The sequence below is a fragment of the Pinus tabuliformis genome, chromosome 5_2, assembly GCF_031772625.1.
Source record: "Pinus tabuliformis cultivar Carrire ecotype Pingquan chromosome 5_2, CPIR1, whole genome shotgun sequence".
NCBI classification, from domain to species: domain Eukaryota; kingdom Viridiplantae; phylum Streptophyta; class Pinopsida; order Pinales; family Pinaceae; genus Pinus; species Pinus tabuliformis.
This window is the reverse complement of record NC_142306.1, coordinates 605369944-605394751: the sequence shown is the minus strand read 5'-3', so window position 1 is coordinate 605394751 and position 24808 is coordinate 605369944. Positions and strand designations below refer to the sequence as shown.

Here is a 24808-nt window from a genome sequence, read left to right as displayed (position 1 = left end):
TTTATGTGATAGTTACATTCTAGCAAAGCAACACAGGGATATTTTTCCTAAAGGAGTCCCTTATAGAGAAAAGACACCATTAGGGCTTGTTTATATAAACTTGTGTGGTTCAATGCAGGCCTAGTCACATGGAGGAAGTCACTTCTTTCTAACCTTTATAGATGATTATGGAAAAAAGAATTAGGTGTATTTCCTTGTAAATAAATTTGAAACATTTCACAAGTTTAAATAGTTCAAGGAAATGGTAGAGAGACAAAGTGGTCATTAGTTTAAAGTGTTAGTATTAGATAAAGGAGGTGAATGTGATTAGAAATATTTTCATATATTCTACAATTTAACAACAAGGTACACACCATAACAATATGGCATAGTTTAGAGGAAGAATAGAACCATCATGAATATAACTAGAAGCATGATTAAAAAAAAAATGTTTATCATATGTTTTTGTGGAGAAGCAGTAGTTTTCTCAACATATGTTTAAAAAATAATCCCACTGAGAGTGTGAAGAAAAAATTTCCATAGGAAGCATGGATGGTATGAGTTGTAGATTAACACACTTTAGGGTATTTGGTTGTTTCGCATATGTGCATGTGCCTAAGGAGTTGAGAAGGAAGCTAGATGATAAAAGTGAAAATTGCATTTTGATTAGGTACAATGATCACCCTAAAGTATAAAAATTGTATAAGCTAGTAAAAGAGAAGTTGATAATAAGAAAAAATATTGAATTTAAAGAAGATGAAACATAGGATGGAATCATTGAAAATTCTATAACAATTGGAGCAACAATACCTCAATTGGAAGAATAATCAAAGGAAGTAGTTGTACAAGGAAGATAACAAGCTTCACAAACCCAATCATCAATGAAAAGTACTCCAACAAGAAATCCAAGACATTCTCTAACTACTTAGTCTACTCCCACTGCTCAATCATGCAGTGAATCTAATTTTAAAATTGATCCTTTAAGGTAACTTAGAAATAATAGAATTTTGAGAGAACTTTATGAAGACTTGGATATGAAATAAAATTTTGCATTGTTTATTTGTCTGCCCATATGTTTTGAAGAAGCAATGAAAGATGAAATTGGGTCAAAGCAACAGATGAATATATGAATTCCATAGTGAAGAATGATACATGGGATCTAGTAGAATTACCATGTGATAAATATTACATAGTTATAAAATGGGGTTTACAAGAAAAAGCTCAATGAGAAAGGAGAAGTTGAAAAGTACAAATTCATAGAAAAAGGTTTTGCATGACAACGCGGAGTGGATAATGGTGATGTATTTGCACCAATTGCAAGATGAGATACAATTAGAGTTGTATTAGTCATAAAATCTCAAAACAGTTGGAAAGATTATCATATGGATCTAAATTTAATGCTTTTGAATGATATTTAGAAGAAGAAGTGTTTGTGGAGAAGCCACTAAGATATGTGATAGAAAGACATGAAGATAAGGTATACAAGTTAAAGAAATCTATCTGTGGGCTTAATCAAACTTTCAAAGCTAAGTATAGCAAGAGTGATTTATATTTGATCAGTGATAGATTTAACAAAAGCAAAAATGAGCCTACATTGTATACAAAGGTGAATGAGAAAGGAAAAATTATAATCGTTTTTTTTGTGTTGATGATATGATATTCACAAGGAATCTATTAATAAACAAGTTTAAATCAGCTATGAAGCAAGAATTTGAAATGACTAATTTGGAGTTGATGAGATTTTTTCTTGATATTGCATTCATTTAATCATATTTAGGTAACTTTTGCTTCACGCAGGGTATGTCATGGATGCGTTGAAGAGGTATAGAATGATGAATTGTAAGCTAGCACCAAATATAACTGCAACATGAATATAACTTAGCAAAGTATAGATCCAACTCTATTCAAGAGATTGTTGGTAGTCTTATGTATCTCATTGCCACTAGCCTAGACATTATGTATTATTAATTTGATTTCTAGGTTCATGTAGTCTCTAAAAGACTTTGATTGGCAAGTTGGAAAAATAATTCTAAGATATATTGTTGGAACAACAGGATATGGTATATTATGTTCCAACACTAATAATGATATCTTGGTTGGATATAATGATAGTGATTTTGTAAGTAGCATGGATGACACAAAGAGTGTTTCGGGATATGTTTTTCATCTTGGCTCAAGTACATTATTACAATCTCATCAGTTGAAGTAGACTCTATAGTAGCAATAGAAACAACTTGTTAAGCAATTTGGTTACGCCATGTATTGGGTGATCTACAACAAGGAAAAGAGTATCATGACAACAACCCAATTGTATCTAATTGATACATGATATCACTTCATTAGAGAGCTTGTAAACAATAGAAAAATCCACCTATAATATTGTAAATGGACAAAACATTTGATTAACACATTTACAAAGACATTAACACGACATACATTTGAGTTTTATAGACAAAATTGAGTAGTTGTAAGCCTAGCTAAGACATAAACCACATAGACCAATGAATAGTAGTAGTTGTAAGTAACAAAAAGTGTTAGACATAATTATTCCCAATTAACTTATACTTTTTAATAACTTAAATAAAATCTAAATTAAAAAAGAAAGATTAGCGTGACTACAAAGTTAAAAAAAAATATCCATTATTAACTTTCTAAGATTCTTCTAAAAAATCTCCCCATAAATTTTGTGTCCGTTTATTATATCTTGTGTTCGTGTGGTTTTATTGTGAGCTATTTAGTGTGTTGATCTTCTTTAGCAATTTGGTTTCTCCTTTCTCCATCAATTCATAAAGCGATACCTATGACTATTTCATCAAATTAAATGAATCTTTGTTATTTGGTTCACTCACGAGTCGATTATTTATTCACATAAGCTAAATTTCTGAAGCAAATGATAAATCTTTAGAATACATGGATGGTGATCTTAATACATCTGTTTTCTAATCTGGTTTTTCTCTGTTGAACAAATGAATGGATGTTAATATACATTCCGTGCATTTTATAAAGGAGAGGCTATAAAGAGGAGTCGGAGCCAGTGGAAACATCACACATCAATTACTTTCACATGCGCTAAATTTCTCCCCTGAACAAATGAATATATTTTAATATACAGTCCATGAACTCTATAAAGATGAGTCGGAGCCGGTGGAAACATCACACACCAATTACTTTCACATGCGCTAAATTTCTCCCATGAACAAATGAATATATTTTAATATACAGTCCATGAACTCTATAAAGGAGAGGCTATAAAAGAGTCCGAGCCATGGAAACATCACACATTAATTACTTTCAAGTGCGGTAAATTTCTCGCTCAAACAAATGAATGGATCTTAATACGCACTCCATGAATTCCTTCCTCCCATGAACAAATGAATGGATTTTAATATACAGTCCATGAACTCTATAAAGGAGAGGCTATAAAAGAGCCCGAGGCATGGAAACATCACACATTAATTACTTTCACGTGCGGTAAATTTGTCGCTCAAACAAATGAATGGATCTTAATATACACTCCATGAAAGAGGAGTCTACAAAGAGGAGTCTGAGAAAAAAGATCCACGATTCCTCGATCAAACAAATGAATGGATCTTAATATACTCTCCATGAAAGAGGAGTCTGAGAAAAAAGATCCGCGATTCCTCGAGACAGAAAGCTAGGTAGTAGGCTGCATGGATTAATAGAAAATATCCACTTATACCTCCCATTTATCAGGGTACCTCGGGTTGACCCGTGCCGTCACTTAAAAATGATGACCAAGATCGGGATTTATGCTACGGCAACAAACGAAAAACCTAATGTTTGACACAGTCAAACATAGCTTTCTAGATACAAGATATCATGTCCATTTAAACACCTTGCCATAATGATGAGCCATTGGGAACATCACACATCAATTATTTTCACATGCCGTAAATTTCTCCCTGGAACACATGAATGGATCTTAATATACTCTCCACGAATTCTGTAAAGGAGAGGCTATAGAGAGGAGTCTTAGCCATTGAAACATCACACATCAATTACGTTCACATGCGCTAAGTTTCTGTACGGAATAAATGAACGGATCTTAATATACGCTCCATGAGTTCAATAAAAGAGAGGCAATAAAGAAGAGGCTGAGCCATGGAAGCATCAAACATCAATTAAGTTCACATGCACTAAATTTCTCCATGGAAGGAATGAATGGATCTTAATATACACTCCATGAATTCTATAAAGGAGAGGCTATACAAAGGAGTAGCATCACACATCAATTAGGTTCGCATGCACAAAATTTCTCCCAGAAAAATATCACCATCAATTACTTTCACTTGGACTAAATTTATGTCCTGAATATCTTGAGTATACATGGATGCTGGACCTTAATAGACGGGTTCGCTGATGATATTGCCGTCAGCGTCTATATCTGACTCGCGAGCTCTCCTACAAATTCACAAGGCGGCGACGACCACCATTTCGTCGCCCTACATGACTCTTTGATCCTTGATTTTCAGAACCCTAACGCGTAACAATAATATTGACTATCATCTACTCTTCCCAAATAATGTTGAACTGACGGCCGTTTGTTCTTAATTAATAATTGGACTATCAGATAGATAATAAGGATCTCTAATATATGAAATAAATTAGACTGTTCAGTAGGTTGTTAATTTAGACGGGAATTTACCATTTTTCTTATTTAGCCATGTGGACACCTTCTCGTATATTCTCGAAGTTGTTACTCCATTTCACCTCAGTTTAAGTGGTATGAGATTTTTTAATACTTTTTACAAGTTATTATTAAAATTTAAGTTGCAGATAAAAATCTTAATTAATTTAAACATGTAAATCAGGTTTATTATATGTAAAAGAAAATAATAAAATTAAGAGATTTTTTGAGCGAGGGAAAAATATTAAATAAATATATTACTTAGATTACATAGTGTATTTTATCCAATATTTCCTCCCTATTCCATTCCACGTATTAATTGTGTTTATTATATTTAAACCAAAAAAATCTCTCTTTTTTTCCTTTCATAATTATTTTATATTTATTAATGTTTTGTTTAAGTTTTAGTAGAGAGGAAATACTAGGTAAGACATTCTATGTAATTCAATTTGTCTATTATCCATAAATTGTGTTTATTATATTTAACCAAAAAAATCTCTTTTTTTTCTTTTCATAATTATTTTATATTTATTAATGTTTTGTATAAGTTTTAGTAGAGAGGAAATACTAGGTAAAACATTCTATGTAACATACATATCATTTATTCAATTTGTCTATTATCCATATTCTTATATGGATTGATGTTTTATTCAATATTTGCTCTCTCTATTCACGCTTGCTCTTTACTCTTACTGTCAGGCCCCCGGGTTTAACCGAGGAGTTGAGGACGAGTCGTCCGAATGCGCGGTGGACGAGTCGGGTGGTCACATAAAATCGATGAGTTGGTGACGAGCGTGCCCAACCGATGAGCCAGGTCAACCAAACGAGCCAAGGGGCGTGCCCACATGGTGAGCCAAAATTTGGCTAAGTATGGGAGAAGTGCGAGTCGCTGTGTTAATATGGGGAGCGACTTAACAAGGGGCGCCCCCACACTTGGGCCAACGGTAAAATATGGCTAAGTGTTAAAATATAGTGGGTCGACTTGGTGGTAGCATGCCCCACCCATTGTTGGCATAACCATATATATAACCGAGCGGTGAAGTGGAGGAGAGGCAAGCATCAAGCCTCAATGCAAACGCAAGTCCGAAAGTGATTTGGGTGGACAGTCGAGCTGAGGGATGGATGAGTCCTCGGTGATGGGCAGAGTGCAGAACACGGAACAGCAAGCTGAGCGAGGGGCAATCTAGGCGCATGACTGGGAGTTCGTGTTACAGTAGGGCAGAGCTCCCGCGACTCTGTGGACAGGTCGAATAGGCGAGTAGAAGGATTGTAGTGCGAAGGCTGAACGACGGGCGAGTGTGGGCCGCGAGTTGGGCGAGCCATCATGGCCGCAACTCGGGTATGGTGAACGGTGTGACCAGACAGCGGTGGAAACTATGCGAAGGTGAACGAAGGGCGATGGGTAGTGGCAATTCAGGTATCCGGGGTGGGTCTACATGGTGCAATAGCCGAGTCGGGTAGACCGGCTGAGCTGCACGACAGCTCAGTTTTTCATTGTTTCAAGTTATAACTCGGTTGAGTAAACTCCTGAGGAATTGTAAAATAGAATTATAATATATTATTATTGTTATACATGTTTTGATGTGTCTCTTGCATATGGTGAAGATTTATGTTTATTCCGCAAATTAATAATGAAAATGATGAAAGATGAATGTGTTAGGCGTAGTCCGGAAAATGACTTAGAAAATAAAATGTTTAGGCATTTAGCCGGTGCCGCACATGGACTAACTCATGAAAAAAGAGTTGGGGGTGTGACAGATGGTATCAGAGGAAAATGCAGAGACCAGGTATGTATGCAGTCTGAAGTTTTGGAAAGGAAATCTTGGATTCATAGTTTGGGGTTTCTAGACTTGGAAGTTCATGGCAAGGCTATCCAAGCATTGGTGGACACGGGTGCCACACATAACTTCATGACTACACGTTTGGCAAAAGAAGTTGGGTTGCAGATTATCCCTTCAGATGTGGAGGTCAAGGCAGTGAACTCGAAGGCTAAAGTGTCAGGATTGGAAAGCGAAGTGCCAATTCGAATTGGAGACTGACAGTGTAAGGACCTGCAGTCCTCAACGTGTTCCGGCTTGAAGTGCGATGAAGAAATGGTGAAGTGCGAGCTCGGACCTACGATGTGATGACATTATGTTATAATGCGGGTGCATAAGAGGAGGAGCAAGGTTTATATATGTGCGTGGGAGCTTGGTTAAACACTCACGGGCCGACCAACAAACGTAGTAAGGTTGACCTTACTTGGGAGCGTTTGGAGGATGGCCGACTCATGTTTTAGCAAAGATTGCGATGGAGTTGAGGGTGTGGGCAAGTCAGTTGGGCAGCCAAGACTTCGCCCTGCCACTCATATAAACTAGCACGCGGTGGAGGTCATTTGAACCATCGCTCATCGCTCAACACATAAAGACTTCGCTCATGAAGAAGAGGAAGGCGCAGAACTAAGGGTGGACGCAGCAAGAAGGCACAGTTTGGTGATGCGCCCGTTCTTGGGCAAGGCCGCACGAAGTTAAGTGTCGTTTCTTGGATTTGGGTGAAGGGCACGGGTAGAGGTCGCCCACCGGTTGAGGGCGTGCATGGGTGTGGCGCCCGGGTTGTGCGAAGGGTGAGCATCCGGTTTGTGCGACGACTTGGCACGGGTTCTTGGGTGACTCAGGTGAGCGCCCACCCGTCGTGCAAGTGTGCACAATGTGACTTTGGTGAAGTGTTGAGATTGTGAACAGAGGTGCGACTCGTGCAGAGGCGCCCGTGTGTGGCGACTTGGAGGCACGCCCAAGTTGGGCAAACAACACGATCGTGCGACAAGGTGAACAAAGGGTTGGTGAGTCGTGCGGCGACCGTGCAGAGGCGCCGACGAGCTAGGCAACCGAGTTTGCCGAAGGTTGTAAATTTGGCTAAGTATGAAACTTGGGGTTTCCAAGTATACTTGTAAAGCTTTGTAAAATTGAAGATTGTATAATATATTATCGGGCAGACTCATTGTTCAGGGAGTTGCCCCTCCCTTTATATTGTGCAATTGTGTTCTTCATGTATAATTGCTGATGTTAATGAATGTGTATGGGTGTTCATTGGTATAAAGGAAACATTAATAATACTTGGTTGCAAAACATAAACTAAGTAGGATAAGTGGTTAGGCGTAGTCCACAAATATAAGTATTGGTGAAAAGAAAGTGTTCGGTGGTGCCGCACCTCACCTAGAGCAGTTGAAAGACTACCATAGGCTTGGGGGCATGACAGTTGGTATCAGAGCAGGCTTGCTCGTGACGAAGTGGAGCTATTGAAGCTAATTCAGGGTTGAAGAAGCTTGACAGTTGGTGACAGTGAAGCAGGTACTTGCAGGCGAAGGAAGTTGTTTCACATACAAGTGGAACAAGGGCTGGTTCAGGTTGCAGGCATCTTGGTGAAGCTATTGGATGGTCGAAACTAGATTGCAAAGAAGAATGAAGCTGTTAGCAATGGCAGTTGAATCTCAGGTTGGGTCTAGTCACAGTGCGAAGGATGCTACGATGGCATTCATTGAAAAAGTGTTGGAGAAGATGGAGGACTTGGAAGCTTTCTGGACTAAGAAGATGGACTTGGTCGAGAGAGATCAAGAGGAAAATTTGAAGATAAAGGAAGAGCTCAATGAACTCCGGACTCAACACGAGTACACTGATCTTATGTGTACACAACTTGAAGTAAGGGTCAAGGACATTGAAGGGACAAGAGACCAAGGTCTTGCATAGATCGTGGGCTTGCAAAAATATCTTGACGGAGCCAGAGATGAGATCGCGGTGTTGAAGAAGGTTGTGAGGCATAACTCACATGGAGGAGTGCCTCATGTGAAAGTTAAGGAACCGGAATCTTACGATGGTACAAGGAGTGCAAAGACTCTTGGCAACTTTCTATGGAACATGGAGCAATACTTGGAACGATTGGGTCTATCTGATGATGAGACGAAGGTCAAGGTAGCTGCTCAGTTCTTGACAAAGGATGCTAAGATGTGGCGGTGAAGGAGGATGGATCAGATTGCCAATGGTAGTGCTAGTGACATTACTTCATGGGATGAAATGAAGAAAGCTTTTCAAACCCATTTCAGTCCTCAACATGAAACGTGGGAAGCAAGGATTAAAATTAAGTTCATAACGCAGACCGGGAACCTTTAGACATATCAGCGGGAGGTTGCAAGTGCAGTTCTGGAACTTCCTGACATGGCAGAGAGGGGCAAGGTGTTCAACTTCATTATTGGGTTGAAGCCTTGGGCATGCAATGAAGTGAAGAGGCAGAGGATTAGAACACTTGAGGAAGCTTTTGATTCTGTGGACAGGTTGGTGGAGCATTATGATGAGACTTCTGATGATAGGAAGAAGAAGTTTGATAAGCCGAAAGATAAGAAGAAGGATGATGCTTCGAAATCGGATGATAATTCAAAGACGAAGAAAGCCTTGAAGTGTTGGATATGCGTTGGACCACATACAGTGAATAATTGTACTTCTAGACCGAAAGTGGCTGCGATTGCACAGTCTAATGCGAAGAATGAAGAAGCTTCTGTGGGGATGATGCAGATACTTGGTGCTACTGCTGCTACAGAGGTGATCTCTCAGAGGGATCCTAAGAGGAACAGGTTGGAGTATGTTCGGATGAAGGTTGGGGGTGCTGATATACTCACTATGGTGGATAGTGGGGTTACTCACAACTTCATGGGTGAAGATACTGCGAGAAGAATTGGGCTGAAATTTGTACCGGTGAAGGCACAGATGAAGACAGTCAATTCTCCTTCGGATAGCATTCTTGGTGTAGCTGAAAAGGTGGACATAACACTAGGTGAGTGGACGGGGAAGGTTGACTTCACTATAGTGCGGATTGATGACTATGAAGTTGTGTTATAAAATTATATATTACGGAGCAATGGAACACATAAAATATTGCAGAAATATAAACACACAAAACAAGAGAGACACAGATATACGTGGTTCACCCAGTTTGGGCTACGTCCACCCCGAACAGCCAGTCCTTCCTTTCTATTATCCAACAAAATGAAGAGACACAACCTACAGCAAATCCGCTATAATATCCTCTGTTTTCTCTCACAGTCTCACCTCTTTGTTTCTCGCTCACAGAATACACCTCTATTTCACAGCTTCAAATACAATGCCCTCATACAAAGAGAGGGGTTGCCTTCTAGGGCCAAAAACCCTAAACTAAACATAAGTTCTACCGTCAGATCATCCGCCTAATGAACGGCCCAGATTGACTAGAAATTGCTATACTTTTACAAGGCAATTTTACATCTGTTTTTAGCTTCGGGGGCGCTGCCCCTGAAACCCCCGCCGGGGGACCGCTGGCCCCCGAACCCCCCAGCCGGGGGGGATGGGCCCCCCCCGCACCCCCCCCCCGCGTGGAGGGGTGTACAAACTTCCTGGGGTATACATCCAGCTGAAACAAAGACCTCTGAACAATCATGCTCCACACATAACAAGCTGTGCTAGGAATGGAATTCTTGAAACAATTCGATGTTATGATTGTTCCACATTTGAAGAAGCTATATATTTACGATGGAAGGGAGGATGTACCCATTGGTGTACCAACCATTAGAGTGACAAAGCCTGATTGTAAGTTGGCAGTGATGCAAATGGAGGATGAGAAGTGGATGGAAGACATGAGTAAGCAGTTGTCCACGGTTGATACAAAGCTTACCGAACAATCATTGGTCATCAGGACACTTTCAGATAGTATCTTGGATTTGTTAATAAGGCTAGAAGTGGTCAAGGATGATGATGATGATGATGATGAGGCATATGTGAGGCCAAATGTCTGGGAGGAATATCGAGTCACTTATCTACAGAGGATGGAGATAGAAGATCCTGACAGATGGATTGAGATGATTATTGAGGGTGAGCCTTCAGGCTCTACTCCCTCCACATCTTCTTAGATGACATAGAAGATGGGGCTCATTGTTAGCTGCTTATGGCATTGATTCCTTAAAACAAGTTGAGCAGGTATGAAAAATGGTGTAGGGATGGCTTGGCATCAAGCATCATGACATGTTGCAGATGGGATGGAGTTTCCATGGACCTGAGCATGGATGAGATTCTTGGTAAGTCCAGGATGTGGTAGAATCTGAGATAGACTGGTGAAGGCATAAGGATGTTCACTCTAATGGCTTGAGTGTGACAGTTGGATTAGCTACCCAACTAGTTCAAACATGGGGTCCAAAAGTGCACAGAGATATGCTGGCATCAGGCAAACAAGGAGGACAGTCCACAGGATGAGGATGACACATGGTGGAGATGGGAGTTCTACATATGTTGCAGGGATGTTTGCAGTATGTGGAGGAGTTGACATCATGGACCAAGGATGAGACAGATATTGATGATGATCTTGGTGGATGGCTACTAGGATGGTATGTTGTCGAGGACGACAACGACTTCAGGTGGAGGAGGATGTAAGGACCTGCAGTCCTGAATGCGTTCTAGCTTGAAGTGCGACGAAGAAACGGTGAAGTGCGAGCTCAGACCTATGATGTGATGGCGTTATGTTATAATGCGGGTGCATGATAGGAGGAGGGAGGTTTATATATATGGGTGGGAGCTTGGTTAAACACCCACGGGCTGACCAACAAACGTAGTAAGGCCAACCTTACTTGGGAGCGTTTGGAGGATGGTCATCTTATGTTTTAGCAAAGATTGCGATGGCGTTGAGGGCATGGGAAAGTTGGCTGGGTATCCAAGACTTTGCCCTACCACTCATATAAACTAGCATGCGGTGGAGGTCATTTGAACCATCGCTCATTGCTCAACACATAAAGACTTTGCTCATGAAGAAGAGGAAGGCACAGAACTAGGGGTGGATGCAGCAAGAGGTAAAGGCACAGTTTGGTGATGCGCCCATTCTTGGGCAAGGCCGCACGAAGTTAAGTGTCGTTTCTTGGATTTGGGTGAAGGGCGTGGGTAGAGGTCGCCCGCCGGTTGAGAAAGGCGTGCATGGGTGTGGCGCCTGGTTTGTGCGACGACTTGGCACGGGTTCTTGGGTGACTCGGGTGAGTGCCCACCCGTCGTGCAAGTGTGCACAGTGTGACTTTGGTGAAGTGTTGAGGTTGTGAATGGAGGTGCGACTCATGCAGAGGTGCCCGTGTGTAGTGACTTGGAGGTGTGCCCAAGTTGGGCAAACAACATGATTGTGCGACAAGGTGAACGAAGGGTTGGTGAGTCGTGCGGCGACTGTGCAGAGGCGCCAACGAGCTAGGCAACTGAGTTTGTTGAAGGTTGTAAATTTGGCTAAGTATGAAACTTGGGGATTCCAAGTATACTTGTAAAGCTTTGTAAAATTGAAGATTGTATAATATATTATCGGGCAGACTCATTGTTCAGGGAGTTGCCCCTCCCTTTATACTGTGCAATTGTGTTCTTCAAGAATAATTGCTGATGTTAATGAATGTGTATGGGTGTTCATTGGTATAAAGGAAACATTAATAATACTTGGTTGTGAAACACAAACTAAGTAGGATAAGTGGTTAGGCATAGTCCACGAACATAAGTATTGGTGAAAAGAAAGTGTTCGGTGGTACTGCACCTCGCCTAGAGCGGTTGAAAGACTACCGCAGGCTTGGGGGCATGACAGACAGGGTCGGTTGGACTTCATAGTGATCGAGATGAACGACTTTGACATGATATTGGGGCAGGATTTCTTGAAGGGCAATAAGGAAATTATTGTCCCTTTTCGCAATGAGATTATGTTGATTGGAGGCTCACAAACTTGGACTTTACCTAATCATAAGCAAAGGAAGGAATCAAGGTGCAACATGTTTATGCACTATGTTTGGAGAAGGCTATGCAGGACTCAGATGTAGAGACATATGCAATAATCATCAGGGAGGTTGATAGCAATGATGGAGTGGGGACACGTGTTCCAGATAAAATTTTTGATGTATTGGCCAAGTTTACAGATTTTATGCCCGATAAGCTACCAAAGACACTTCCAACAAGGCATGTAGTGGACCATAGCATTGAGCTAGAGCCAGGGAAGAAACCTCTCGCAAAATATCCTTATTCGGTTGTCAGGACCGGAGTTGGAGGAATTGAAACGACAATTGAAGGAGTTGACTGATGCAAGTTTCATAATACCTTCAAGGTCCCCATATGGAGCTCCAATATTGTTCCAACAGAAGAAGGACACAAACGAGCTACGGATGTGCTGTGAGTGCTCTTAACACACAAACAATAAAGAACATGTATCCTTTTCCATTAATTGTAGATTGTTTCGATAAGCTTGCGAAAGCCTGGGTGTTTTCCAAGCTAGACTTGAGGTATGGGTACTATCAGGTGCGGATCGCAGAAGGAGAAAAGAGGAATACCATGATTGTGACAAGTTATGGAAGTTTTGAATTCCTTGTTATGCCATTCGGGTTATGCAATGCTCCTGCCACATTTTTCACTTTAACGAATGATTTACTACGTCCATATTTGGATTCGTTCGCAATAGTATACTTGGAAGATATTGTGATATACAGTGATAACATGGAGGATCATAAGAAACACTTGGCTTTGGCATTTGAGGCGCTGAAGAAGAATCAATTGTACTTGAAGAAGTCGAAGTGTATGTTTTCCCAGAGTGAGATTTTGTTCCTTGGGCACATTATGGGTCAAGGGCATATATGGATGGAGCCAAGAAGAGTAAAGGCGATAGGGGATTGGGCCAAACCAAAGAATATCCATGATATGAGGGTGTTTTTGGAAATGACCAACTACCAGTGGAAGTTTGTAAAGGGGTACTCCAAAGTGACCTCGTCACTCACAGACCGTTTGAAGAAGGATAAGCGATGTTCTTGGATGGAGAAATTTTGTACATCATTTGAAGAATTAAGAACGAGGATGGTTTCAACACCGATATTGAAGTTCCCTGACTTCAAGAGGCCATTTGAAGTACACACAAATGCTTCAGATTTTACGATAGGTGTCCCTATGCAGGATGGGCATTTGGTGGCGTATGAGAGTCGGAAGCTGCAAGACAGGGAATGAAGGTATTCGATTCATGAGAAGGAGATGACTGCGATCATCCATTGTTTACATGTATGGAGGCATTACTTGATTGGGAAGCATTTTGTTGTGAAGACTGACAACGTTGCAGCGAGTTATTTTGCATCACAACCGAAGCTGTCTGCAAAGCAAGCTCATTAGCAAGACTTCTTGGCAGAGTTCAACATGACTATTGAGTACAGGCCAAGTAGACTCAATGCAATTTAAATTCGACCTTTTTATTTCATTTATTTATTTCATTTTATTGTTTGAATTTTTAAGTTTAACTTTTGAGTTATTTCTATTAGGCTTTTCTTTTAACCATTAAAAAAAATAATCGAATTTAATTCTTTAATAAAGTCAATTTTTTTCATTATTTCTTTTTGTTAATAATGCTATTAATTATCATAAAAATAATTTCCTCATTATTTATTTATTTTTATTTTATATTTTTAAAGTTAATTTTATATTTTTTTATTTATTGGGTTTTATTTGATCTTTTATTATTTTACTTTGGGTCTTTTTATTAAGGTAACATATTTTTTGTATTTATTCATTTTTTCTAGCTTCTTAATAAATGTCTTTTTATTTAATTAAAATAAATAAATAAATAATGTAAATTATAATAATTAGTTATTAGTAAATATTTCTTTTCATCTATTCAATTTGATGGTAAGATTTGTTTTTTTTGTCCAAATAAATCACACTATTTGATTCGAAACAAGTCAAAAAAAATTATGTGATTTTTATCTAAAAAACTCAATATTTACCTATTATATTTTTTTTTATAAAATAAAATATTTAAAACATAATTAAAAATAATAGAAATTGTTATCGAGATGAAAAATAAGTAAAAGGATTTAGAGATAGTGCTTTGAATAAACTCTGGTGAAAGATGTGAAAGAAACACATTACATAAGATGACTAACATAGAAATGGGTTATTAAAAATAATATAAATATAATTAAAATAAATATAATAAATATAATTATATTTTTTAATACTAAATAGTTTTATAATTTCCAAATAATTCAAATTATTCAAGTAACTCCAATAGAAATAGTGTTTAGATATTATGTATTTAATAAATTTGCATAAATACTTTTTTTTTCCCGTAGAAAAAGTCATAATTTCTATTAGATCATAAGAAATTACATTCTGTAGATGCCTAGGCATATGCATAATGAGGCTGGTCGCCTCCCGGATAGTAGCAAAAAGACAGTTTGACTACAACCCTGTACAAGTAAAAATATGCAGTTTTTTCCTCCACGCAGGGAGTTTCAGTTCTCAGATGTATCATAAGACAAAACTATACATGATAAAAGTGTGTGCTCCACGCAGGGAGACATGCTAGTAATTACCAAGATAAACATAATAACATTTGAAGTACCAAAAAAGATATAAGTTTTATATGTCTGATAGATCTGTGATGAATCTAAAATGTATGCCAAGTAATAACAGCAGCTGCTTTCCAATAGCTTATGAGAATCCAGTGGGCCAAAAAAAAACCAAAACTGTGTAGATAGATTAGAAAAACCAGCATCATAGCGATGTCTCCCGAAGAGAGTGCAGATCTACAAAAGGCTTGTGGTAGTGTTGATGGAAAATTCCATCCACTTCTTCCTGTATCAACCAATCTTCTTCTTGCCTTTGCGCTCCCTGTTTCGATAGGAGGTTCGCCCTTGTGTTGCGCTCCCTGTAAATGTGTTGACAATCAAATTTTTCAAATAAAGCTATAAGCCTGTGTGTCTCATCCAGAATGTGTCTCAAAGAAAAAGCAGAGCAGTAAGATGTTCTATTGAGCCAGTTGCAGACAAGTTTGGAATCCCCAAACAGTTGTAGCTTTGTGCATCGCTTTTCAAGTGCAAAATGGATGAGGTGTTTGGCTGTGGATAGTTCGGCATAATTATTTGTGCCCCTTCCCAGGTGCATCTGTATATTGAAGCAATGGTCGTCCCTTAGGTAGAGGAGGGCTCCTCCCCCACAACCATCTGCTTGGGCTGAGCCGTCGAAGTAGGCCCATGGGTAAGTTTTGTCAATGAGCTCAGGGTGAATGGATCTAGGGGGGGCTGTGAGAGGTCATCAGGGAGGAGTCCAAAATTGGCAAGGATATGGGATCTGATATTTGGCCAGATGGGGTCCTTTTGGTCAAAAATAGCTCGGTTCCTTGCCGTCCAGATAGCCCAGCACATAAGGAGTGGTAAGTTCCTATCTCTTCCTTTGTGTTTCTCTAGCCAATTCAACCAGGCCTCTGTAATGGTCTGTCCTTGCCATTGATTGAGGGATAGGGAGGATGAGGATATGAGGGACCATTGCTCAATGACAATAGGGCAGGACAGAAATAAATGATCAGTGTCTTCCTCATTGCTCCTACAGAGGTGACACCAGAAAGGCCCATGGAAAGATCGTTTCATCAGATTTGAGCCTGTGGGGATTTTGTTGAACAGGATGGTCCACATAAGCATTCGCATTCTAGGAGCTGCTTTGAGTTTCCATAGTGCTTTCCACCATTGCTGGACATTTTCTGGCTGAGCTTGTTGCATGAGCTTTAAGTAACCTTCCTTGGGAGTATATGTTCCATTTTTTGCGAGTGCCCATACAATCTCATCTTCTTCTTCCGTTATCCTGATGTGTGCTTGAGTGAGGGCTTCTGTGAAATCCTCCCAATCATGCCGCCACTGTCCCGGGATGTGGAGGTCTTGTGCTGTCTTCCAGGCCTGCTGGAAAAGAGTGGTGTTTTCTTGGTCTGCTATGTGGGCTATGTGGGAGACACCCAGTTCCTGTAGATGGGCGATTAGTTGTGCTGGAAGTCGATGGGCATTGCCACACCCGATCCAGGGATCCATTCCTATGCGTACAGCATTCCCCTGATGTATCCTCCATGTTAAACCTTCCCGGATGAGAGGGAGGGAATTGAGAACAGCTTTCCATATATTGGAGTGCCTTCCGCTCCCCCTGTGTTCCCTGCGAATCCAGCCGATTATGTTTTCCGGGGCAATGTATTTTTCATATACTACTTTTGTCTAGAGGCTATGTGAGGTAATGAGCTGCCATCCTAGCTTTGCTGCCAGTGCTTTAGCAAAAGCGTCCAACCTTTTTATACCCCATCCTCCCCATTTCTTAGGCCTCGCTATAGTATCCCATTTTACCCAGGCGAAGAGGTTTCCCTGTTTGTTCCCCTTCCATAAGAATCTGCAGCATATCTTTTGTAGTCTGGCTAGGATTCCTCTTGGAATCCAGGCCAATGACATCCAGTATACAGGGGTTGCTTCCAGTACTGCTTTTATGAGGGTGAGTCTTCCAGCCCGGGTGAGGTATCTGTTGTACCATATATTTAATCTCTTTTCCACCTTTGCAATAATCCAAATCTAATCAATGATTTTATATCCCCCATGTTTCACTCAGAAGCCTGGACATTTCAACCCTTCCTCCATCAGGTATGATGGGAAAGGGAACCGGTGTCGAGTGTAAAAGACTTCATGTTGCGAGCAGCCTATAGCTATGAGGGTGGATTTGTGAATATTTATGATCATGCCTGTAGCCTTCTGAAAGAGGTCGAAAACAAGCTGCAAGGACGAGGTGTCGGCCAAGCTGCCATTTAAGAAAATGAGCACATCATCTACAAACAGTAGGTGAGTGAGAGAGCAATTTTCCGTGATTTTTATACCAGTAATCCTGCCCCTCCTGTGTTCTGTCCCTATCAATCTACTTAGCCCTTCCATGATGAGCAGGAAAAGTAAAGGAGATAGGGGGCACCCCTGCCTGAGACCTCTTTCTGCAGTGAAGAAGGGAGTGGGGGATCCATTAAGGAGGACACTGTAAGACACATCAGATATGCAGCTCATTATCCTTTTGATGAACATATAAGGGAAACCCAGATGGGTAAGAAGCATTCGAATGTAGAGTAGGCTTGCCCTGTCGAAAGCTTTGGAGAGGTCCACCTTTAAGATCATGCCTTTCAAATTCCTGCTCTGCATCGAGTGAAGGAGCTCTTGTGCAGTGCCAATAGCTTCATGGATCTGGCGGTGCTGTAGGAAAGCGAACTGTTCAGGGGATATGTGTGCCGAAAGGATGGGCTTGAGTCTATTCGCTAGGATTTTGGCCATGATCTTGTATAGGCAGTTGCAGAGCGAGATGGGCCTAAAGTCATTGAAAGAGGCTGGCTTGTCGGATTTGGGGATGAGGGCTATGAAGGTGGCTTTGATGGCCGAGGGGATCTTTCCTGAGAGGCTGCAGTGATTAATTACTTTGAGGAGGTCCTGGCCCAGTAGGTCAAAAAAGGCAAGATAGAATTCGATGGACCAGCCGTCAGGTCCCGGACTTTTGTCTTTTTGGAAGCCCCGAATGGTGGCTTCAAGCTCCCCCAATGAAACCTCTTTGGTGAGTTCTTCTGCATCCTCGTCATCCACAAACCTGGGGAAAGCTCGGCCACTCGCATGATCTCTAACAGACTGGCTTCCCTCGGGGCCATATATATGTTCCTGAAGTGTGAGGTGGCTAGTGAGGCGAGTTCTCTGGAGTTGTGAACTTGTTGTCCCTGATCATTTTGCAGCTCCCAGATAGTGTTGATCGATTTCCGACCATTTGCAAAGCGGTGGAAAAATTTTGTGTTTTCATCCCCTTCCTTAAGCCAGATTGCTCTGCTTCTTAGTCTCCAGCTTGCCTCTCTATCTCTGAGGACTTGAGTTCTCTGATTGATAAGGGTTTCATACTTAGCTTTCTGTTCCGGGGAGTTGAAAGTTCCATCCGACTGAGATTCAAGGTCTGCAATTGCTTGCTCTGCTTGGGTGATTATTAGGTCATCCTGTTCCCTCTTCTTGTGAGCCCAAGCTCTGGATAGCACCTTAATTTCAGAGAGGTTTTTTACAAAGCATTTAGCTGGATCCTCCTCCTCAGGGATCGGATGTGTTTTCCAGAAATCGGATATTAGTTTGATATAGGAGGGGTCCCGGAGCCAAGTGGAGTTGAACTTGAAGGGAGCCTTGTGCTTCTGTTGCTTTTCTCCAATCTCTAGAAAAATGGGTCTGTGATCTGACATACCACCACTGCCGACCCATTGCCTGGATCTTGGGTGACTGTTGTGAAAGGCCTCCTTGATAATAAAGCGATCCAGTCTCCTAGCCAAGCTTTGGTCACCAGACCGGTTGTTCCTCCAGGTATGCTGAATCTTGGCCGAGGGGATGTCGATCCAGAGGTAATCCTCAAGCAGCTGCTCGAAGAAATCAGAAAGCGGGTCAATCTGCGCCATATGTCCCCAGGATTCTGAGAAGCCCATAGAGAAATTCAGGTCTCCCCCTAGGATTACATTTCCAGCTAGGAGGAGGGGGGAGCTGAGAAGCTTTCGCCAAAAGAGTTCCCTGCTGTGACAAGGTCCATAGACATTTATGATTCTTAGCTCTTCCTCCAGCTCCTTGGAGTAAATGTCCGCCCCCAAGAAACCCTCACCACCCCATATGTTCTTCAGGTTAATGGTGCGGTTCTTGAAACCAATTGCAATGCCCCCAGAGCGCCCCGAGACATCAATAGCGTGGAAAGACCATCCAGGCATCCAAGAGCAGAGGATAGAAATGGCCGAATCCGCTTTGCATAGGGTTTCTTGTAAAAGGATAATGTCAACCATCTCAGATATAAGGAGTCGCTTCAGGGCCAGCTTTTTCTCGGGGCTGGCCATCCCTCTGCAATTGAAGGACAAAATCTTCATGGAGGGGGGTGGGGAAGGGTGTCCTTTGCTCTAAGAACCCTTTCTATGGTGTGTTGTTTGCCCTGGATCACTTCGTCCCCAGCTTGTTCTTTTGCCTTATGGATGTTGGAGGGTCTGCCTCTACCCTGCTTGGGCGAGAGGATGGGAGGGGCAGCTGCCAGCCCTATGGCGTCCGGCTCTTTCTGCTTTGCAGTCGAGCGGGTGGAGTACCTCGGGGTGGAGTTTACCAAAGGGGAGGGTGATTGAAGGGAGCGGGACGGGACGGAAGGGAGGGAGCAGGAGGTAAAAATGGCCGATGGCTGTGGGAGAGGGCAGGTCATATAAAGATGGTGTGATTTTGAGGGGGGGGAAGGCGGGCGGGAATCCACAACCAGGTCGAGGACCGACGGGGATGAGGGGGCGGGAATCAAGACCGGAGGGGGCAAGTGGGAGGAGAGTGATAAACAAGAAGAAGTAAGATGCGATGCAGAGTCAACAGGGGGAAGAGACATACCCGATGAAAAGATGACTCCTTTTGCAGCCCTTGAGCGCGTCAGAGGAGGAGATGGAGGCCTGATCGGGATCTTGCCCTGCTTTTTTTCAGAGGTACGAGCGGCGCTTCCACTGTGTCTGAGGTCTTGATTTGTTCCGCCCTTGGTGCCGCCGCAGCCGGAGGAGCTGGATTTCCTGCTGTTGTGGGCTGGTCCTGCATCATGGATTCCTGCTGAGTCTTTTTGAGAAGGGGGCAATCTTTGTAGAGGTGACCCACTTGATGGCATCTTCTGCATTGGTAAGGGATTCCTTCGTAGTCTAGCTTCTGCTTCCTTGAGAAAGATTTCCATTGAATAGTGATGTGTTCCTGCAAGCCTCCTCTCGTATCTAGATGGACTAGAACCCTAGTGTATGCCATCATCCCCGTCGTGAGATAAGATTTGTCCGATTCCATGAAGGTGCCCAGAGAGTTTCTGATTCTCCTGAAGATGTCCTCGGACCAGTACTGTAGTGGCAAGCCCGGGAGTCTAACCCATACTGGCCCGACCCCAATTTGTTCAGTCTCCAGGTCGAAGAGGGGCGTCCATCTTTTGAGAAGTACCGGTGCTTTTTCAAAGTGCCAGAAAGATGACAATACCCAGCTCGTGTGGTCAGCCCTTGCGAACCTCAACGCGAACCAGCCTCGCATGAATGTCTGGACAGAGGGGATTTCCGCCAGATGTTGGCCCCAAATCTCCGTAGCCCAGGTCTTCAGCTTTTCCGCTGAGTAATTCCTGCCCTGGATGCGTCCCACAAGTACTCTGTCTACTAAATCCATAGCGTCTCCCCACTGGATATCTTCTTCAAGCCTCAGAATGATGTCCTCAGGTCTGGATTTAAAACATCGTTGTTTCTTCGACGGGCGGGAGGACATGCGGCTAGGGTTTGCAGGTGCCCTAGATCCAACCAGTGCAACGATCGGGGGGAGAGGAGAGGGGTCGAAAGGGGGGGGGATAGCCTCCGGGAGGGGGGCTGTAACGCCCTGTGTTCTCGGGCATGAGCGCGCGCGTTCCTCCCGTCACAAAGTTGAACCAAAGGCGAAGTGTGCGAGCGCTCAAACAACGAAGGCGCGATCATATCGTGCGTGTGGATATGGGAGAGCGTTCACACATTTATAAGGGCGAGTTGGCAGCTCGCCCTACACTTGAAGCTGACCAAGACATGATGAAACGTGGGCGAGTCGACGTTTAAAGACTTGATGGTTGGGCGGTGGTGTTGAAGATTGGAGGGTCGGCTGTGGAGACGGTCGCCACACAAACAAGGGTATAAACACATGGATGACGCGTTCATTTGAACAACGCACTTCGCATAGCTCTTCACACAAGAAATAAGTGCGCACAAGAGGTGCGAGGATCACACTTAGCGGCAGTTTGGAGTGTGTTGGGGATGCGCCCGCCGAGTCAGGCAAGGCAACACGAACTTGTACTGCGCGGGTTGTAGTGCGGGTGGAGGGTGCGCCAGGGCGCCCGCCCGCCGATTGTTGGCACGAAGCTTGGTTGTAACGGGTGCGGGTGTGCACGGGTGCGCCCACCCATTGGCAAAGAGTTGTGTGTGTAGTGTGGGTCGTGCACGGGCGCGCCCACCCGGTTGTAACTTTGTATTGTATTCGGTTGAAGGTTGAGGCAAGACCGTCGTGCGCTCTTGCATGGGCGGGTGCCCGCCTTGTTTATAAATGCCGATGGAGCGTTCGCTCCCAGTCATTGTAATCTTCCGCACATATAATAAAAAGATTACTTCTCTTATATTATTGGGTTATTATTGTTCTTGTATTATTGATGGATTCCGCACATTAATAATGTTAATTCATGATTATTATGAATTGTTGAAGGCGTAGTTCGTAAAGTTAATTAACGATGGATAAAGTTATTAACTTAGGCGGTGCCGCACCCGGCCAATTTAAAGAAAAAAGAATTGGGGGCGTGACAGGTGGTATCAGAGCAGCTGATCTGGGTATTGAAGCTGCTACACACCTTCACCGAAGTGAAGGTGGTATTAGAGCAGGTTCACAAGCAGTGAAGCCGTTGCTTGATGATGAACGGACATGTATGCAGGGAAACGTTATGGAGAAATCGTGGATGAATAGTCTGGGTTTCGTGGACTTGATGGTTCATGGCAAGACCATTCAATCTCTAGTGGACACAGGGGCCACTCATAACTTCATGACGACACGGTTGGCAAAAGAGGTTGGACTGATGATCTTCCCATCAAATGTGCAATTCAAGGCAGTGAACTCTAGAGCTAACGTGGCGGGTTTCGTACACGAAGTACCTGTGCAGATAAAAGACTGGAAGGGTCAGTTGGACTTCACGGTGATGGAGATGAACGACTTCGATATGATACTTGGACAGGATTTCTTGAAGGGCAACAAGGCTATTGTTGTCCCCTTTTGTGATGAGGTGGTGCTGGTTGGACAGTCACAAACTTGGACTTTGCCCACTCATAGGCAAAGGAGGGAAGTCAGGGTGCAGCATGTTTCAGCACTGAGTTTGGAGAAGGCTATGAAGGAATCAGATATGGAGACATAGCGGTGATTTTGAAGGATGTCGAAGGTGATGGAGTGGGGATGCCTGTTCCAGCCGAGATTTCCGAGGTGCTGACCGAATATGCGGATTTGATGCCTGATGAGCTTCCAAAGAAGCTTCGACCATGGCGTGTAGTGGACCATAGCATTGAGCTTGAGCCAGGAAAGCAACCCCCGGCTAAAGCACCTTATCGGTTGTTAGGACCTGAGTTGGAAGAATTGAAACGACAGTTAAAGGAGTTAACTGATGCAGGTTTCATTAGACCTTCAAGGCCCCCTTATGGAGCTCTGGTATTGTTCCAGCGGAAGAAGGATTCGAATGAGCTACGGATGTGCTGTGATTACCGTGCATTGAACAAGCAGACGATAAGGAACAGGTATCCTTTGCCATTGGCTGCTGATTGCTTTGATAAGCTTGCGAAAGCCCGAGTTTTTTCCAAGCTGGACTTGAGGCATGGGTATTATCAAGTGCAGATAGCTGAAGGAGACGAGAAGAAGACCGCGATAGTAACAAGGTATGGTAGCTTTGAGTTCCTTGTTATGCCATTCGGGTTGTGCAATGCCCCTGCTACGTTTTTCACTTTGATGAATGATATCCTACGACCATACTTGGATTCGTTCGTAGTAGTGTACTTGGACGATATAGTGGTGTTCAGTGACAACATGGAGGATCATAAGAAGCACTTGGCGATGGTGTTCGAGGCACTGAGGGCAAATCAGTTGTTCTTGAAGAAGTCTAAGTGTGTGTTTGCTCAGACCGAGATTCCGTTCCTTGGGCATATTGTTGGTCAAGGGTACATACAGATGGAGCCGAGCAAGGTGAAGGTGATCAAGGACTGGGTTGAATTGAAGAATGTCCATGAGATGAGGGTGTTCTTGGGCATGACCAACTACCAACGGAAGTTTGTAGAGGGGTACTCCAAGGTGACATTGGCACTGACATACCTATTGAAGAAAGACAAGAGGTGGAATTGGATGAACAAATGTCAAGAGGCATTTGATGATTTGAAGAAGAGAATGGTTACGGCACTGATACTAAAGTTTCCTGACTTCGAGAGACCGTTTGAGGTACACACTGATGCTTCAGATTTTGCCATAGGAGGGGTTCTTATGCAGGATGGGCATCCAGTGGCGTACGAGAGTCGGAAGTTGCAGGATAGAGAACGGAGGTATCCGGTTCATGAGAAGGAGATGACTGCCATCATCCATTGTCTTCATGTGTGGAGGCATTACCTGATTGGGAAGCCGTTTGTTGTCAAGACTGACAACATTGCAGCAAGTTATTTTGCATCACAACCAAAGCTTTCTACGAAGCAAGCTCGTTGGTAGGACTTCTCGGCAGAATTCGACATGACTATCGAGTATAGACTGGGAAGGCACAATGCGGTAGCAGATGCCCTTAGCAGGAAGGGACAACTTGCAGCATTAGAAGGAGAAGACCGAGCAGCTAGGAGTAGGGGTCAAGTTCAGATGTCAGAAGAGATGCAGAATAAGATCAAGGAAAGTGTTGAAACCGATACTTTGGCGCAGAATATAGTGAAGCAGATAAAGGAGGGGAAGACACGAAAGTTCTTTATACGAGACAGGTTCTTGTTCTTTGTAAACCGACTCTATGTTCCAAATTCATCTGGACTCAGGAGGCACCTTTTGAAGGAGTGCCACGACTCGCCATGGGCTGGCCACCCAGGGATGCGTCGTTCTTTGGCATTGCTGGAGAGAGGATTCTTTTGGGAGAAGATGCGGGAGGATGTAGAGGAGTATGTACATACGTGCATCATTTGTCAGCAGGACAAATCGGATACTCAGAGGCAAGGAGGACTGTTGCAGCCTTTACCGATTCCTGAGAGACCATGGATGAGTGTCTCGATGGACTTCCTCACTCAGTTACCACAGATTCAGGGGTATAATGGGATTATGGTCGTGGTTGATCGTTTTTCCAAGTATGTTGTCTTTGTTCCTACAAAGATAACATGTGGAGCCGAGCGGACTGCGAAGTTGTTCTTTAAGAACATAGTGAAGTATTGGGGGATGCCATTGAGCATTGTGTCAGATAAGGATCCGCGTTTTACAGACAGATTTTGGACCACATTGTTCAAGCTAGTCGGGACAGAGTTTTTGATGAGTTCGAGTTACCATCCGCAGACAGATGGGCAGACCGAGAGGATCAACGCATTGCTAGAGGACTACTTGAGACATTATGTGATGGCTGATCAGAAGAATTGGCCTGAACTCTTGGATATTGCTCAGTTTAGCTACAATATTCAAAAGAGTTCCGCGACGGGGTATAGTCCATTTGAGTTGGTGAATGGACAGATGCCAGTTGCACCGCATACCGTAGTGACGGGAGGCTTCTTGAGGAGTCCTCATGCGAAGAAGTTCATGAAGGCTTGGGAGGAGACCTTGGAGTTAGCACGGTTACGCTTGCACGATGCTGCAAGGGGGATGAAAAAGTATGTTGA

General features: G+C 42.9%; 2 protein-coding genes across 2 annotated transcripts; both read right to left on the bottom strand.

Annotated features, from left to right (window-relative positions):
* Positions 1-17860: 17860 nt before the first annotated feature.
* On the bottom strand, positions 17861-19288 carry LOC149160467 (uncharacterized). Its single transcript, XM_089434619.1, has one exon. The coding sequence runs from the start codon at positions 19286-19288 to the stop codon at positions 17861-17863; it is 1428 nt and encodes a 475-aa protein (XP_089290745.1).
* A 562-nt stretch (positions 19289-19850) lies between these two features.
* LOC149160466 (uncharacterized) lies at positions 19851-20606 on the bottom strand. Its single transcript, XM_089434618.1, has one exon. The coding sequence runs from the start codon at positions 20604-20606 to the stop codon at positions 19851-19853; it is 756 nt and encodes a 251-aa protein (XP_089290744.1).
* Positions 20607-24808: the final 4202 nt, after the last annotated feature.

Bases quoted from the DNA above. Each gene is read 5' to 3' on its own strand.
- LOC149160467 (XM_089434619.1), bottom strand. From the start codon at position 19,288: ATGGCCAGCCCCGAGAAAAAGCTGGCCCTGAAGCGACTCCTTATATCT.
- LOC149160466 (XM_089434618.1), bottom strand. From the start codon at position 20,606: ATGGATTTAGTAGACAGAGTACTTGTGGGACGCATCCAGGGCAGGAAT.